The 19,547-nt window shown below is 38.3% G+C and overlaps 1 protein-coding gene across 1 annotated transcript in view; it reads right to left on the bottom strand.

Moving 5' to 3' along the window:
• The window catches only part of LOC101640642 (calcium-activated chloride channel regulator 4-like), a 37,727-nt gene that overhangs the window by 6,226 nt on the left and 11,954 nt on the right, over window positions 1–19,547 (bottom strand). The window contains 10 exon segments of the mRNA XM_013003800.1: window positions 1,796–2,060; window positions 3,292–3,434; window positions 3,437–3,463; window positions 3,466–3,496; window positions 6,181–6,287; window positions 7,646–7,823; window positions 13,797–14,024; window positions 14,710–14,928; window positions 15,263–15,440; window positions 17,680–17,791. Of these exon segments, the coding sequence (XP_012859254.1) occupies window positions 1,796–2,060; window positions 3,292–3,434; window positions 3,437–3,463; window positions 3,466–3,496; window positions 6,181–6,287; window positions 7,646–7,823; window positions 13,797–14,024; window positions 14,710–14,928; window positions 15,263–15,440; window positions 17,680–17,791 (1,488 nt within the window).

The following is a 19,547-nucleotide window of genomic DNA, read 5'->3' on the forward strand; positions in this document are numbered from 1 at the left end:
GGGTTCTGCTTCTCAGTACCATTTGGCTACATGGGCTTCACTCTCTGCATAGACTTTCTGATGACGCCCACCAGAGGAACTCCCACCCCCAACTTTTCACTCTGTCATTTATTTCTTGACTAAGAATTTCCTACCTAGTGATGACAGGTACTGGCTGTCTAAGTCGTAAGCAATAATAACAACAATGCCTATTATGTCCACTGTACCTCGTTGTGATCTCACGTGTGCCGGCGTAAATGTGTGTTCCATAGGGCTTTTAGGACTTATTTTTTTGGGTGGATTTGAACTGCGAACCTTTTGGTTATCAACTGAGCACATGACTGTTTGTACATCCCAGAGACGCCGATGATACCAATGATTATTTTCTAAGCACTTTGTAGCATTACCTGGGCAGAGTTTTCTGCCTGCCTTGATGTTCTTTAATCATCTGCACCCGTTTCTCTGATTCTCGTCCTTTTGGTCTACATTGTCACAGGGCACCACACAGAATGACATTTTGTGAAAATATAGGCTTACTTTTAAATCCTTTAATTTAATGGATTTTGAGATTGCACTTAACCATAGCTATAAACTAAACAAGTATCATGATACTTGCCCTCATGAAGAGATCATTGAAGAGAGGGGTGCTATCCAAAGTGTGATGAACAAATTACATAGTGGCTGGCTGGCAGAAAGAACAGCATCTGGGGTCTTAAAGCATTGTCTTAAAACAGACAGCTGTTTAAATGATGTGCCCGTTATGTCTACACGGATGAAGCACATCAGACTGTGTGATTCAGGGATTGTAAATAATAAAATCCAAGACTGGAAGAGGGAATGGTATTAGAGCTTACCCGTTCTGAGCACTCAGTAGAAGACTATGGATCACAGTGAAAGTCCCAAATCCATTTTCAGGATATTCACTTGGAATAAGACCTCAGTGAATCCCCTATGACCACTGATCAGGGATGTAACTAGCCTTCCTAACAGACAGAGTGCATTGGGACGCTTAAAATTTGTTAGGTTAAAATTTGACACCTTACCATTTGTTTTTCCTTTTGACTTATTTTATTTATTTATTTTCAAAACCATTTTATTGGGAGCTGAAACAGGTATCATATTGTTTCATAGTTCAATCGCATCAAGCAGCATTGTACAATTGTTACCATGATCAGTTTCAAAACATTCTCTTTCTTCTTGAACTCCTTGATATCAGCTCCCCCCCCTCCCCCCTCCCCCACCTTCTCCACTGCACCTTCAGGAACCCTTATTCTACGTGCTGTCTCCATAGATCCATCAATCATGGGCTTCATGAACAGAAAAACAGACAAACCTATAATAAAAATTCAAGAGGGCTATCCTGAATGACAAAATGCATCAGGGTTAACCCCCAGTAAAAAAAAAAAAAAAACAAACCACAAATCACAGAAAATGTTGAAAAACAGATCAGGCCCAATGTGTATGGAGGACCACCTGACAAAGTTTTATCCGTTCCAGTCAGGTTTATCATTTTGATCTCCTATTTGACTTATTTTAAATTTGTTCTAGTTTTATTATTTTTATCTTTAAAAAATGTTGTTTTTGTATTTTTCTTTATATGAAATCCAGGATAGGTCAATCTATAGGGCTAAGAGTTTCTTTGGATTATGGCAGGGGATGTTGGTGGGAAATGAGGAGCTAATACTAATGAGTACAAAAATGAAGAAAGTGTTCTAAAATTGATTTTGGTGATGATTACAAAACTCGTTTTAATATGTTGAAACTACTGTATGATTTGTGAATCACATGTCAATTGTTTTTAAAAAGTATGGATTACCTGCACCATTATCCAGAAGTTCCAAAACTTCCACTTGCCCATGTATTGATTCAATGAAGGCAGTTACATTAGCTCCAAGAAGCGGTAGGAACCCATGTTGAATTTCCGCGTAAGCAATTATTGGACCAGGGAAGCGGCTTTTCTCTTTATTCATTTTAGCTCTCACTGTGATTGGAGGTGCAGAATTTGACACGTGAGAAGTTACTCTCATAGTTAATACTTCTGGAGTTGTTTCGGCTTGAAGACTGTAAGTCCAAATGCCCACCTAAAATATTTCACGGATAATATCATAAGCAGTCAAAGTCAAGATATTTCTGTATCTCTACTACCCACTTCTAAAAGTACATCTTACAAATGTGATGTAGAAGACAAAAGGTCTTTGAGGGGTGTACAAGAACCCACAGAGGACAAGTGAGCATTTCAGACAGGCACCCCTACAAGTGCTGTACAAAACCTTGTTTTTTGGCCTGAGAGGCCACCGATCGTATAATTTAAACAAAAGCTGAACTATACAGAGCAGTCTTCAGTGGTTGATGTGGTAGTTACATAATCTGGTATCAATATGTGGAAGGGTGGACTCTATCCTGTCAATCAGGTCAGAGCCAATGAGGCCTCTGTGTGGGCATAGCCTTCTCCTGAGGATTCTGGGTGGGAGACTCCACCCCTTTCAGCTGACTCCTTGTGAGATGTCCCTGTCCAGAAGACACATGGAAATATGCTAGTGCCCTGAGCCAGAGAATCCACAGGAGACCCCTGTCACCACTGAGATGGCTACAACCCACTGGATCCACAAGACTTCCCACCCACTGGCCTGTGATCGTCCTGCCTTCGGCATCATTGCATGTGTTTTTAGGTCTTTCTTCCAGGGTGTGTTTAGTGGCTTGAATCTCTGAGTACCTTATCTTTTGTATATACCACTATCTCCAAAAATAACAATAACTACCATTTAAAAGGCATTGAAGGCTTTCCATCCACAGGACGCTGCTAAGCACTTTGTAGTGAGGCAGAGTTTCCTGTTGGTCCTGCTGTTGGTTCCTTGATCATCTGCATGAATCCTTCGGTGCCTCTCCTACTTCGCAGGGCTGCATAACAAGTTCCACCTCTGGTGGACGCAAACCTCCAATCTTCCACTCAAGCATACTGTTGGCACCACACACGAACTCCCGTCTCGTCCTAGGTGGTGCTAATAAAGGCTACAGCTATGTGCATACTATCTTGTAAAGATTTTCGCTACAGTTCCTCTTCAAAATCACTGTGGAAATTTCGGAAACAGGAATAGTCTCTTTCTCCTGATACGTAAACTCGTTCTTTTTTCCACCCATCAAATCATTAGATGATAATGAAAGGATGAAAAAATAGTAATACATTTTATCTTAATTTTGAAGTTGATGTAACTATTGACATGAAGACATTAAAATATATTTATGTTATCATACATTTCCATTATTTTTTGAAAAAAAAAAGTCAGAGAGGGAAACTAAAAGCTGATTTCTCACCTTTGCCATTCCTGGAATAGTGAGATGAGCCATTTTGGAATTTATGTCCACTGTGAATTTTCCCACCAATGTTCCATTGGGATCCCAGAGAGCAATTCTGGGAACATGTTGGCTCCACGTGACGAGAAAGAATGTCTCCTTTTATCAATGACTACAGTTCCATTCATCCAGGGTCACTGGTGAGGGTTAATCCCTTACTTTCACGCTGTTTGAACATATTTTTAAACTTAATGATTAGCAAAAATAATAATTTCATATTTCTTTTAAAGATAATTTTTTATTTCTTCATTGAAAACAAACATATCTGGTATCCCACTTTAGGATTGTGAGCTCTAAAAGTGGACTGATTATTTGAGCAGTGACAGGGTGAGGGTGACTTTAAAAAGCAAATGAGGACTAGCAGATTTCGAGACAATCCTTTCTAAGGTCTTTTCTGATAGGTCTTGAATTAATTTCTGGACATGATAGTGTATATCCCCTAGTTTGTCTTTCTGTTGTGGAAAGAAGTCAAAGATAGGATCTCTTTTTGAGACGCTTTTTGTAGAAATTTTTTTTCAAAGTCTATGTTGAAAATTCTTCATTAAGAAGAGGCAACTTTGACCAAAAGGATGCCTTCTGAGGAGTATCATTTCAACAACACTGATCAGTTTCACTCATGATTTATTCTAAGCTGTACACACCTTCGCCCCAGTCCCAAAGGAAGGGAGTGAATTCTACCATTAGATTATCACTGCTTAGATGTCTCCCTTTACCTACTTTTCTGTTCAGTGTAAGACATGAAAAAATTTATAAATTATCAAGGGTTCATGAGGGAGGGAGGGTGGGGGAGAAAGGGGTAAATGAGGAGCTAATACCAAGGGCTCAAGTAGAAAGAAAATGTTTTGAGAATGATGACGGCAGCAAATGTACAAATGTGTTTGACACAATGGATGTATGTATGGATTGTGATAAGAGTTGTACGAGCCCCCAATAAAATGATTAAACAAAAAAGAAATATCATTGCTTTGACAAAAATCTCAGTGTTCTGTTTAATGTGCATGTCTTTGAGTGAACAAAGTATTATTATCAAGTTCAATCTGAATGTGAATGATTTTATAGAGCCTGTCAGAATCAGTTAAGAAAGGAAGAGGATTTGGGTTATAGAAGACTTCTAGTGAAAGATAATTGAGTCCAAAGGGAGCTGTTTTATTTCAACTGCCACCAGGTCCACATTCCTACCAACTCATCTTAGATTATTGTAATGAGCTTCTAGTTGGCCATAGCACATCTCAAGTTCTATCCATGATATAGAGCATAGGTTCCCAAACATAGTTGGCTTGCTGCCTTATTTTTAGAGAACAAAAATGATTCAGCTACCCTCCTTCCTGGCACTTAAAGATTTTTGTACTATAGCCCATACGCCAGGATAAAGTGTAGGCTTCACCTTTTCAGGTCCCCTGGATCATTACAGTGGTCCCATGGGATGGTATTGCTCATTTCAGGAAACAATGATACAGAGGAATTTAGAGTAATATAAAAATTCTTTCCTTTTCGATATTTAGCTGTTCAAGAACTGACCACAGACACTTCAAGGGAGGAAAACAAGACGTTCTTTTTGCTCCTTCATCTCTTTTTTAAGAACGTCAATTAAAAACAGAGATCTTTTGGTTTGCAAATATCTCCTTCTTAAAACTGATTTTCTATATTCTGCTCTTATATTTTTAAATGCCCTTTGAAGCCTTCCATTTCCCTGTTTCACCATTCACTTCAAGTTACCAAGGTTGAACACTGCTAAAGTATCTTCAAACTAATTTCAAGACTAGTTTGCAGGGTAAATGTCCAGACTACTGCTGCCCCACTTCACTCCTAGATAAGATCTATTGTCTTTAAGCCAATTCCAATTTAGAGTGACCCTATAGGACAGAATAGATCAACCTCATAGGGTTTCCAAGCTGTAATCTTTACATAAATAGTCTGCCACACCTTTTTTGTGCAGAAGAGCTAGATGGGTTTTCATGGAGGGTTTGCAGTCAGACAAGGACCAATGGCAATACTTCTTCCAGTGATGGGCAGGTAGACATGATACATAAACTTTAAAAATGAATTTTTAGACAAACGACTGTTATGTTACTGGACTAATGATCTATTTTTGGTGAAAAATGTGACCATTATTGGGTTTTTATGTTATCTCTTAATCAAATCCCAAAGGGAAAAGCAACCATGTGCTATATCTGCTATTGCTATGTGTTTACTGTCTTTCAAATTGATTTACCTCATAAATGCAACTAGATATTCAAAATTCTGAAAATATTACTATTTCAAAATTTAACTGTTTTAAAGCTTAAAATCCAGAGTGGTTCTCAAGGAATTTTTAGCAGAGATACATGGTTTCATTTTCTGCATGAGAAAAATGAGAGTCTTCAAAATTTAAGGGATTTGCACTTATCGCTTGAGTCATACTCCACCTTAGTACTGCTACTTTTATAACATTACAATCAGGTTTTGGCATCAACAGTAAAATAGATAAATTAATCCTTGAATCGATCATTCAGAAAAATATGAAAATTAAAGGTAATGTCTAGGAAAAAATAGTGAATCAACTTCATGCAATGACTTAATAATACTGAATAATTATTAACATTATCATTCTTCAAGCATTATTGGGCACGCTTTTTGTATCATCTACTTTCTAATTTTAGACACTTAGAATTGTAATCCTACACATAAACTCTCATTTCACTACATAATTAATTAGTGTTTCACGTAAAGCATAGTTAAGAACGGAAGATTTAATTTCAATTAGAAATGTATTATGAGAAAAATATCGAACTCAAAACACGCAACCATCAAACTATCATTCTTGCTTATGGCTAAGTTCAAAACCGGGAACTTAAGGATGGGAATGCTGACCTGAAAAGCCTGCTGGGAGAGATCCGTGTTTCCTGATGCAAGGGCGCCAAAAGCATTGACGAGGCCATTGCTCTGGGCATTGTCTGAAGCAAATTGATAACTTCCTCCTAAAATGCACACACATTACTAAAGTTACAGTGACCCTATAGGACAGAGTAGAACTGCCCCTTAGGGTTTCTGAGACTGTAATTTTTTATGGAAGAGACAGTTCCATCTTTCTCCTAATAAGGTAACAATTTGAACAAAATCAAGTTTAGAACAGACTGAAATCATACAGGTATAAAGATTAACTCTCAAATAAAGAATATCATACGTAGCAACTGTAAACTAACTTAACATCTCACTTATCCAGAAACATTAGCTACCTAGGAAACATCCGATAGCCAAAGAATACTAAAAAAGATATTCTAATTCCACAGCACTAAAGTTCAAAGACTTTGTTTTATATATCCTTCCAGGGGGATTATTCAGGGTTATTTAGATACAGTGTTTCTAACCAAAGTAGATCAGAATCAGAAAATGAGGAAAAAAGACCTGCTATTCTGAAGTATTCTGACAACAACCGACCAAAGCACAGACTGAGAAACTGTAACCAACGGAGACAACATCACAAGGTATCACTTGGGTAAGTGGAGGGTTAGTTGGACAGGAATGACTTTTACAATGACTGTGGAAGCATTTTGAATATGATAGATGTTTATACAATGAAGGTATTAAGAAAGAATTACGTTTGAAGTGCACTCAATTCAATAATTGATACTAATAATTGTTATGCTTAAAGCATCCTGAGATTTAAAATGATATATTCTTTACTATGTTTAAGAAGTCATTGGAAAAAATGTGATCCATATTTTCTCCCATGTTTGCATTTCAAAGATAGCAGCACCTGTTGTAAATGTTTTATCTAGCAACTGTGTTGGTATTTTAATTCTATCCTGCTAGAGTTTCTGTTAGGGCCATTTTCCCACCCACTATGCTATCTATGTTCTAGTCTCACTGAATATTCTACCGTTCCCTGTATGTACTTTGCAGTGTCTTCCAATGTGCACCCTCTTTCTTTTTAACGGAGAGTCTGATCTTTTTCTCTTATCTGGTCCTACTCTCAGAGAAATGCAACATCTTATTTAAGGCCTAACTCTCAAGTCTTCTTTCCCAAAAGCATCTAATGCTGGCAGTATTCATAGCTTCCTCTCCTCGCATAGACAGTTCTTACTATTTCTTTTTCCTGTCGTGAGGGAATGCTACCTGCTTATACTATCTGATTAGCATTAGTATTTGTCTCCCAGACTACCTTGACTGTGGACATTTAACCACAGTGATTGTATCTGGCTCAACTTTGGTCCCCAGCTCCTGGCCCAGTATCTTCCAAAGAGGAGTTTGAAAGAAGCCGTTGAGGTCAGCCTCTTCATTAGGCTGTAGCATGTAGCATGTAGCAGCGGTCTACAGAATTAACACCATGTTTTACCTGTTTTGGCGCACATCTCAATGACTGCTCCTTCAGCATCTGGTCCAATGGCAATCAAATGAACGATCACCCCACTTTGTATCACTTCATCCATACAATTCCTCACAGTGCTGTCTTTTCCTGCTACCAGCAGCACTATTTCAGATCCATCTATCTGGGAAAATCTCTCTCTAAGCACCTGCAAACATAATTCAAGGCATTCATTTCCAGATGTTCCTAGGACAAATGGACTGAAGGGGAGTTAGGGGGAAAAACCAGAGGAAATGAAAGTGCGTAGAATAGCTGATGTAATTTATACTTTGAAATCACGGGATCTGTGTCCATAACTTCTGGAGGAACTATGACATTTTTGTTCTCATACTACAGTGAATGATTATTCAAATGAAATTATGTGTGTGTGTGGGGGTGGGGGGTGGGGAAGGCTGAGAAAAATCCTGTCTTGGCTAAATAATATTAAGGGCATCTCAGTCTAAGGAATTTAGGAAGACAAGACACCAAAAAAAATGGGGAAAGAGACATTACATCTTTTTCTTTCTTGATCAGATTACGTTCTTCTAAGTCTTCAGTATGTAGAAACTTAAATGGATTGAAATTTGAAAATAAAGAAATCAATGCATAGCCTTTTAGAATGGCAAATGGAAGTAAGTCCTGACTGCTGCTGTCGTTTGGTGCAATCCTGTGACCGGTGCACAACAGAACCCAACATTGCCCAATCGGCATGTTTGAGCCCAGCGTTGCAGCCACCCTCTCAATCCATCTTTAGGAAGATCTCCCTCTTCCTGTCCCACTTTGCTAATCACGACGTTCGTAGGGAATCAGAAACATGTTTAATAAATGATACTGAAAGTTCAAAGCATCTTGAGGATTGCTAAGATGATCAATTTCTCCAACTCATGGTGATCTCCTGCAAAACCGAACAAAATGTTGGGCCCTGCGCTGTCATCACCATAGAGCGTCGGTATGCTTGAACCCATTGCTGCAGCGGTGTATATTTTTTAGTGCCTTCCAAACTAGGGGTTGATCCTAGTTGGGCAATATTTTGTTGTGATCATTAAGTATTTTATTGAGTAAGTTTTGTAAGTAGATCTCTAGGCATTTCCCCCACTAGTCCATCTTAGTCTGGAAGTTCAATTGAAACCTCTTCTTCATGGTGGATCCTGCTGGTATTTGAAATATTGGTGGCATAGCTTCCAATTGGTGGCATAACTTCACAACAACATGCAAAGCATTGCAGTATGACAAGGAGATAGATTAGTGGTATATCAACCTATAAAACCAAATAGTTTGAAAATGTCTACACCTGAATACCCGGTAGAAGAAAAGGATGGAAAAAACTTAGTCTCAGCTAGCAACTCTATTTTGTTTTCCCGGACTGCTTTAAATAGTAGTAGATTCTTGGAAAACAATTGTGAGAAAATTGTGAGAAAATCCAGGTTAAAATGCCACGATGGATTAGCAGTGGCTTTTGTGAACATAAAAGGGAAGACTGGAGGTGTGGGTAGATTTGTGGGAGAGGACTGGAATGTAGAATCTTTATTAAAGCTCGTATCACAGAACAAACTCATCACATTCACTATAATGCTTGCTTATTTTGAAATAACCAATTGTTGTTTGAGGTGCCATCAAGTCAGCTCCAACTCATAACACCCTGTGCACAACAGAGCAAAACACAGCACGGTCCCGTGCCGGCCTCACCTGTATTCCTCTTCCTGAGGCACTGTGTTAGTCCACTTCTTTAAGGGCCGGAGTCTTTTTTTTTTTTTTAACCACCTTTTCACTTTACCAAACATGATGCCCTTTTCCAGGGACTGCTTTCTACTCACAATATTTCCAAAGTATGTACGATGACATCTGGCCATCCTTGGCTCTAAGGAGCACTCTGGCCTTACTTCCCGTACAGATCAGCTTGTCCTTTTTGCAGTCCGTGGCACTGTCGATCTTCTCCCACCCCACAGTTCAAATGCATCTGTTCCTCTATGGTCTTCCTTAGTCAGTGTCCAACGTCCACATGCACGTGAGGTCATTGGAAATAACACAACTTCGTCCTCCAGGTGACATCACTGCTTCCCAGCACTTTGAAGAGATCATGTATAACACATTTACCCAATGAACTGTGTAATTTGATCTATTGACTACTACACTGATTATGGATCCAGGCAAAATAAAATCCTTTCAAACTTGAATCTTTTCTCCACTTCCTATGATGTTTCCTATTGAGAGTTGTGAGGATTCTGGCTTGCTTTACATACTGAGGGCTGCAATCCTTGATCATCAGCTGGTGCTTCAAGGCCTTCTCACTTTCAGCAAGCAATGTGATGTCATCTGCATGTCGCAGATTGTTAGCAAGCCTTTCTTCAATCTGGATACTTATTCTCTTTCATATAAACCAGACATAAAGAAAATAGCAATCAAAAAAGAATGGGGATGACAATATCTATATCCAATGAAGTAAATTTTGAGGCAAAAACCTTAAATGATATATTTCACTGGTCAAATCAGCAGCATAAGACTTCTTTAAACTGTTGAAGAGCAAGTCGCTTTGTGGATTGGCGAATGTTCCATGTGCACTAGAGAAGAATGTACTAGGCCATGATATTTTCAATTGCATTGTGTGCATGTGAAACTAGGACAGTGAAGAAAGAAGAATCAATGTATTTGATTATGATGTTCATGAAAAATATTTGAAGTACCTTGACAACTAGAAAATCAACAAATTTGCCTTGGAAAAACTATTGCCAGAATTTTCTTTAGAAGTGATGATGGTGAGACTTTGGGTATGCTATCAGGAGAAACCAATCCCATGGAGAGTGACATCATGCTAGGTAAAATAGAGGGTCAACAAAAAAGGGAGGATATCCATAAGAGATGGATTGACACAGTGGCTGCAACAATGGGCTCAAACACAATTGTGAGGAGGGCCGAGAAATGGGCAGTATTTTGTTCTGTTGCACACAGTGTCACTATCACTATGAGTCAGAGCCATTTTAAAGACACCTATCAGCAATAAAAATAAGACACATATCACTATGATAAACAAGGTAGGACATTATATAATGATTCATGGATACATTGAACAAGAGTATATAACTATAGAAACTATTAATGCACCCAATGAAAGAGACCCAAACACACTATTAAACACTAACAGGTTTGTAGGAGAAACAGACAACTCCACAAAAGTAGCAGGAGAATTTAATACAAAACTTTGGATGAAAGGCAGAACAACTTGAGAAACTCTCAGAAAAGACACAAAGCTAATTATCATCAACCAACTTGACCTCATAGACATATACAGAGCACCTCGCTCAGCAACAAAATATATCTTTTCCAGTGCATGTGAAACATTCTCCAGAATAGACCATATGTTATGCCACCACAGTGAGGTGAAATTGCATTGTACAGCTCTTCTGTTTTTGTAACTCTCACTTATTCACCAGATGGGAGTATGTAAATAGGTACAGAGGACTCTAATTTGAGGAGTCATCGTTTGTGCCATTCTGCTTAGTATAAAAGTGGACTATCTGAGAAGCAGGGATAGAGCGTTCCCCAATCACAAAGAAAGAAGAACCACTAGCCGAAGGTATATGAGATCCCTGCCTGCAGTGGCAGAAGCACTAGAGGCACCAGAGGTGATAACATCAAGAACATGAGACAGAGTAGAAGAGCAGCACAGAGCCCTCAAGGCTGAGCAGTGGGCTTCCAGGTCCATCCACAGAATGAGTAAATCTTAGTGCCTTTAGACAGGAAGCTTGAAGAGTAGGCTGTCTTTTGGGAATTAATCTGTGCTAACAGAGGTTTGTAACAGGGCAGAGGTAAATGACTATATAGTTGAGAGGCCGAGGACCAAAGAGACTGGCTTGTGGCATCTCTAAGAATAGATGCTGTGAACATACAGACTCTATCCTTAATATTTTTGGATCTTGACTAGGTAACTTCCCTAATAAACCCCCTTAATTGAGAGCGTTGTCTGTGAGTTCTGTTTGGTCATTGCAATAGATTTTCAAACCTGATAGAAGTAGAGTGTTGTGGGAGGGATGGTTGGTGTTAGAATATATGTAATTAAGGATGGGTGGTGGAAGCGTATCTGATTTCTGTCTCAGAACTCATCTTTGGGCAGATGTTGATTTGGATTCTCCTTCCCCTTTGTGTAGTCAGAGGAGGTCAGATGTGACTCCCATGTCATTTGTCAACCACAAAACAAGTCCCAATAGATTTAAAATTTTTGAACTATTACAAAGCATCTTTTTAGATCACAACATTATTCCACTAGAAATCAAGAAAAGGAAGCTCAAGGAGAAAAAGCATATATATGGAAACTGAACAAAACTCTGCTTAAAAACTATTGGGTAATAGAAGAAATGAAAAATGAAATAAAAATTCCTAGAATCAAATATAAGTAAAAATACTACATACTCATCCCTTGAAAATACAGAAAAAGTAGTGCTCAGAGGGCCATTTTATGCAATCAATTCCCACATCAAAAACGCAGAAAGAATCAAAATCAGCACATTAACCCAATATTTCCTAAACTAGCAAAAAAGCAGCAAAATAAGCTGACCATTACCACAAGAAAAGAAGTAATAAATATCAGAGCAGAATAAATGAACCAGAACATTGATAGAAAGATGAGACATTGGTTCTTTGAAAGAATTAATAAAATTGACAAGTCACTGGGAAATTTAACAGAAGAAGATGCAAATTACACGAATAAGAAAAGAAACAGGCAATGCCACAACAGAAAAACGTATGTGAAAAGGGTAAGGACAAAACACTAGGAAGAATTGCCACTGCTCACCCGTCAGTTTGTCAAGCTGGTGGCTTGTGTGTGTTGCTGTGATACTAGAAGTCATGCCATTGGTTTTTCAAATACCAGCAGGTTACCCTTGAGGTACAGAGTCTCGTGCAGTTTTCAGACAGAGAACAGACAATGAAAAAGGATCAGGCTGGCCTGTCTAAAGGGTCAGTCACTGAAACACTGTCTGATACAATGGCCTTAGGTCGAAAGGCACTCAACCGATGACCAGGAAAGAGCAGCCTCCTCTACGTAGAGTTGACCTAAAGAGTGGATGCGGTAAAACTTTGAGGACCTTCATTTGCTGGTGGGGCACTACTGCAAATGAGGAGAAACAGCTACAAGCATCCATTAATAGTTGAAACATGGAATGTACAAAGTATGAATCTAGGCATATTGGAAGCCATCAAAATGAAACGGACCCTATAAAGATCGATAGTTCAGGCATTTGCATTATTTTGTCAGGCACTGCTGAGTCAGTTCTCCCTCATAGCAACTCTGTGAACAACAGGATGAAACACTGCCAGTGATGCGCCATTTTCACAATCGCTCTCGTGCTTGAGCCCATCGTTGCAATTATAGGCATAAATGAGCTGAAGTGGATTTTTATTGAGCATTAGAAGTCAGACAGGCATATGGTTTTTCTAAGTCAAAAATGACAAATTCAAAAGGAATGATGTTAGATTGTAGAAAATATTGTTTTAAGAATGTTAAATATAGCATTTCATTTAATCTTTATAAACCTGCTAAGAGGTAGACATTTTAATTTTTCTATATTTTATAGAGAAAGCATCAAGAGTATCAAGAGGCTGGACTTGTCTAGGATTACGTAGCTACTAAGTTTCAGCTCCAGGATTCTGATAAGGAGTTGACGACAAGTCTTATGCTTTAACAAGTGTGCCTCACCTCTCTGCTTTCCTCTTTTCTTGATAACCCACCCACCACTTCCCTCCCAATGTAGGCATTGACTGGCATGGACTCTAGGTCCTTGCAGTATTTATATTAATATATAAACTATCAGGTTTCCCTTACTGACTGCCAGAGAAACTGAATGGAGGACTGACTCAGTTGTGGTCATAAATAGAGTTCCTACTTTTGCCTGGTAACACACAAAAAAGTTTGCTCTTAATGTGTTTATGACTTTAGCAACACTATTATTGCCATTTATTTTCCCATCAATTTAATAGTCGATTCACTGATCCATTAAAAATATATATTAAGAAAAAATATGTATTTTCCTACGTGCTTTTAGAACTGCATTGCCTACGATTAATTATGTTGTTAGTAAGTAGGTACAGCAGCACTTAACCTAGAAATAGAAAAACAAAGAAGGACACTGTATTTGCAGAGCAATTTCACCTGAAATGCTGATTTGATTCCAGAGCAGATGGAAATTCCTCTTGAGGCTTCTGTCGGTAAGCTCTCTACGAGCTTGCGTCTTTCATTGCTGCTTATGATTTGGATTAGCTTACTTTTGATGTAGGCCATGCTGTCAAAGGCAACCATGCCAACCCAGGATCCATTTTCAATAGTCTGCAGCAGGAAATATTTGGCTGCTGGATTCATTCTAAGTAGGCGGTTATGAATCTGAATAAAAAAGAATAAGGGGTTTTCTAATAAAAGATAAAAGCAGAGTACATGAAATGAGTGAATAGAATTTATCAGTAAGAATTTTCTTATACACAGTATGGTGTTTTGAAAGTAAACAATGATCACAATTTTCCATTTTTAAGTTCAAAACTGTAGTCATGGGTGGTATGGGACACATGGTAGTGTAGTAAAGAACGGGGATTTTTAACTAAAACAAGATCTTTTCTGCTAAGATATTAGAGGTAGAGGTGAGGGCTGGTTTGGAATGTGGGATGATGACTCTAATAGTTGAAACTCTGATTTCTTCTGAGGACATCTGTGTTAGTTGTTCTAAGGTGAACCACCCCCGGAGCTCTCAAAACCCATCCAGACTGTGGTGCGTTTTAATTCTCAAGGCTAGAATTCTTATGTGCTTTCCTCTTTTCTTGATAACCCACCCACCACTTCCCTCCCAATGTAGGGACTGATTGCCATGGACTCTAAGTCTTTGCCAGAATGTAAGTCTCTTCACACACTTGTCCTCCTCCTTCTCATTCCACTGATCTGTGCTTTTTATACAAACCCCACTCTTGCGCCTCTCCTTCTTGGTCAAATTTCCTTCTATACAGAGTTCAGTGTTTTGTTAGCTATTTGATCACCTGCCGATCCTCTACATCCAGAAAAAATGGGCCATGAAGCTTACCGCCATGTTTTCAGACGTATCAAGAACTAAGCACACAATTCTTTGACTGATCTTCAGCAGATAGAGGGCAGTTGCAGGGGGTGACACTATCATAGGTGTGGTCTTTTAAAAATCCTCAGAATTGCTAATCACCTCCCATGTACTTCTGAAATCGCATTTTTTGTTTTGAAGATTTGGAGCTTCTTGATTATGGTTTTTTGCATTACAGAATTCACTAATCTACAATGTTAATACATTGAAAAAATAATTTTATTTAGTATGTATTTTAAAATCTATCTATACAATTTGAGAAAATGAATCACTGTTCTATAAATGTTTCTTATTGAATTATATTTGATTTAATAAAGGTAAATAGTATGTTAAGGTGGATTTTTCATAATAACACTGATAGCACCAGCAGCTTATTCTAGTTGAATGCTAGTCATGTGCTTAACAATGTTCAAAGAACTCTATATTAATGTTCCTCCTCCCCTGGGTCATATGGACAGATATTTAAAAAAACATGATAATATGTCCTTTGGTCAGAAATTCTGGAAATAATTGACATACTTACAGAATCAATATTTTGCATAAACATTATAGATGCCTTTTCAGTTTGCACCTTATTAGGGAAATATTGACAACCTTTTTCGTACAGTTTTGTCTGAGGATCAACTCTGCATCGTTTTGTTACACAGCTGCCTCTTACACAGTGCTGAATTCCATTCTGGTCAGTGATACCTGAGGAACACCTGAAAATATTTGACAGTTAGTCTTTGAGGCAGCCTGGTCAGTGTCATTTTTAAACATCTTAAGTATTTCCATTCACTGTTATCATTTTAGGAAACCTTTAATATCTTATCCTTATATAGTTTCATCAATATTTTATTGCTGTATTCTTATCTGACCACTTAGCTGTCAGTTTGTTGTACTGTGGAGGTGTGTGTGCTCCTTTGCTGGAAGCTACGTCACTGACATTTCAAACACACAGTATCACTACAAGTGAACAGGTTTCAGCAAAGCTTCCAGACTAGAACAGACTATGCAGAAGGAATGGACTGTCCACTTCAGAGGGACTGGCCCCTGGAAACCTGATGGATAGCAGGAGGACATTGTCAGATGCTGGACATTTCATGAATAGCTGTGGAATGGGGTCAGAGTTATACCAGAAGATGAGCCCCTCGGGTTGTAAAGCACTCAAAATATGACTGAGCAGAGCTTCCTTCTCAAAGTAGAATTGTTCATGTGATGGGGACTGAGTAAGGTTTTCAGGGAGCCTTTTGGAGTTTCATTTGATAGTGGGTCATGAGCCCCAATGAGAAGAAACAGCTGTAAACTTCTGTTCATAACTAGAGCTTGGAATGGATAAAGTATGAATATAGGAAAATTAGGAGTCTTCAAAAATGAAATGGAATCTACAAAGATCACTATCCCAGGTGTTAATGAGCTGAAGTGGAATGTATTGGCTATTTCGAATCAGGTGCTCACATGGTTGACTGTGCTAAGAATGACAGACTGAAGAGGAAGGTTTTCACATTCATCATCAAAAAGGACTTTCCAAGACCTATCAGTAAGGACAAAGCTGTCCATGAGAGAATAATACCTATCTATGTACAAGGAAATCCAATCAATAGGAAGCAAGAATGATATGCTGTCCAAAAGATGATAGTAACGAATGATAGAGAGAATTTAGATATGAGAGGTTTCAAAGAGTTTATGAGAAAAATGAAATTAAAAGATAGTGGAGTTTTCCTAAGAACGTTTGGAAGCCCTTTGCTTGTTTTATTCCATGGACTTGTCCTTTTTAGAAAAAGAAGCGAGAACAAACCACTGCTACGAGTGCATTTCATTCAGCCCCATAGACAGAATGGAAGCACCGCACTGGATCTCCAAGGCTGTAATTTTACAGAGCAGACGCCGCATCTTTCTCCTTCAGCGTAGCTTGCTTCAAATTCCATTTCCCACCTCACACTGTGACCCCTGCCCACTGGAATTGTCCTTTGGTGATAGTAATTACTACAAATATGCTGAGATTTTAATACGTCCCATTAAAAACATACTTCCAGTACATATTCAGGAAGTAATTATTAGACTTATCCAGATATTTGGGGAGTATTTTGCCTATGTTTACTTATGTTTATTTTGGCCCGAAGCCATTGGGACCCAATGAATGTAGCTATATGAAGAGCCGTGATGAACATTCTGGAACAGAGGCTAGATCTGTAGAAGGGCATGATATAAACAAATGTGATATAGATATACGTAATACTTTAAAAAATCCACGTCTTAAATAATGGTGAACGTTCTTCATCGATATGATACACATTTCAACTTGCAAATTTCTGACAAGTCCCTTTCCCAGTGACTTAATTGACAGTATCTAAGCTTCAACTAGGGAGCCCTGCTGGTACCGTGTCCTATAGGGTCTGTCTGAGTTGGAATTTCATGGATGGTACAGAGTTTTGCTTTTTCCTTAACTTTAAACAAAATTTCTCAACAATTCTGCTCTCTTGATTTCATACCCAAGAAGATTGCCTATTATTCATTCTGATTAGTATTTAATATGGTCATTATTTATCTCCCAGAAGTACCTGTCTGGCCACTTTAATTGGTTAATTGTATTGTCAGCCATCTTTAGCATTACTTGTTAATCAATTTTGTTCATTCTTGTCTTATTTCAGTAGTTTTGATCTTCTAACCTGTGGACAATCTTCACACGGCACATTTTCAGCACCAATGAGTATTGTAGCTATGGAGAACAGGCGCAAAATATGGCAAATTAACTACCAAATACTCTGAGAGTTATGTATACTTAAAATGAAAGCCAGCTACTTCCAGATGTATTTTCTAAATTAAAAGAAATGCCCTGTTTCATGGTAGAGCATCTGTTATACATGGGGAAAATGTATGATTGGTGTTTAGGAAAAAGTAAATCAAAGAAAATGAGATCAATATGGCCTGTAGTTGCTTATGAAATGTAAATGGACATGCCTTGTTGCTTCCACTTTTTTTGACGAGGCAGCAGCATAGAAAGGCTCATCCTCATTGTACTCATCAAACACGCCCCACCGGAGGTGGGCCCACTCGTGGACAAGCATTCTACCTGTGGAAAAGATTTCAAATACATAGTCATAACTGAAGGTACGGTTTTAAGACAAACATTTAGATTTTAAATCTGTACATGTATATTTTTGCTCGTAAGACACTTACTATGCCTGTGTTACCTATTAATCCCATATTTTAAATAAATAAAACATGTATAGAGTACTTACCATGGTTCAAATAAATTGAGCATTGGAATTTTAAAGCTGAATCATTGGAGAGACTGGCATACACAATATAGTTTAGTTGTGATTCTTCTTTAAAACATGAAGCATACTATTATTCTTTCATAATTCAATCCTCCCTCTTTTTAGTTATTATTCATTTATCATTTTATTAATTCACACTTTATCATGTGTTTTTCTCTTGCTATGCTGTTAACCTATTTATACCTTAGATTCTCAACTGTGAAAAGCATTCTCAACAGATATAATATTAGATATTACAGTTCTTTATGGTCCCACAGAGCTTAACCCTACTCAATAATATAAACAACTACACAGTGTATTTGTAGAATAAAGTGCTATAGGAGATATTAGTTTCAAAAGCTACAAAAGACTCATCGGAAGAATGACAGTGAGACAAATATTGAGACAAACTGCTATAGACTATATATACAAACTTCAAACTGCCATCAAGTTGATTCTGACTCAAGCGACCCGGAAAGAACAGACCTGCCCCTGTCTTTCTCCCACAGGGCAGCTACTGGATTCAAACTGCTGACCTTTTTCTTAACAGCCCAACACGTAGCCCACTATACCACTAGGGCTCCTTACACGGACCAGATGTAATTGGGACCAAGGAAACATGAAGTGATTCAATCAAATTTCTCAGCATATAGTAGGCATTACTAGCCTCATATATATGTGAAAACAACATTGAATAAGGAAGACCAGAGATGAATCAATGATTTGAATTACGGTGTCAGGGAAGAATATTCAAAGTGCTATGGACTGCCAAAATAACAACAAAAAGCATGTCTTGGAAGAAGTACAGCCAGAATGCTCCTCAGAGGCAATAACAGTGAGACTTTGACTCACATCCTTTGGACAAGGTATTAGGAGAGACCAGTCCCTGGAAAAGGATGCCATGCTTGCTACAGTAGAGGGGCAGTGATAAAGAGGAAGGCTCCCCACAACACGGATGACACTGGCTGCAACAACAGGGTCAGACACAACTATTGTGAGGAGGTGCCGAACTGGGCAATGTTTTGTTTTGTTGTACGCAGGGTCTCTCTGAGCCGGAACCATCCCGATGGCATCTAACAACAACAACAAAACCATCACCACCACCACAACAGAAAACCATTAGTTATATAACTTCTTATTATTGACTATGTATTATGAACACCACACTAAGTTCAAGGAAATACAAGATGAAAAATATGTAGTTTGATTTGGAGAAGAGTATAGTAAAAGAAACTGAAAACCAAACTCATTTTGTCAAGTTAATTCTGACTCTCAAGTGACGCTATAGAAGAGGACTACCCCTTTAGGTTTCTGAGACTTTAACTCTGTAGCCTCACCTTTCTCCTGGAGAGGTGCTGGTGCTTTTAAACTGCTGACCTTGCAGTTTGAAGCCCAATGTATAACCGCTAGGGCACCAAAGCTTCCTTACAGCTAGCAAGTCAGAGTTATAAACCATGGTCTCCTTCTTTCTTGTTGTGTTTTAATTTGTTCTTTGTCAGTGTTTTGTTGTTGTTGCTGTTTTGTTGTACATTGTTGCTTGGTTTTGCTCTGTCTTGTTTTTGTGCATGT

Source organism: Echinops telfairi, unplaced genomic scaffold, assembly GCF_000313985.2.
Source record: "Echinops telfairi isolate 266 unplaced genomic scaffold, ASM31398v2 ScPeMD7_443;HRSCAF=831, whole genome shotgun sequence".
In the NCBI taxonomy this organism is placed as follows: Eukaryota; Metazoa; Chordata; class Mammalia; order Afrosoricida; family Tenrecidae; genus Echinops; species Echinops telfairi.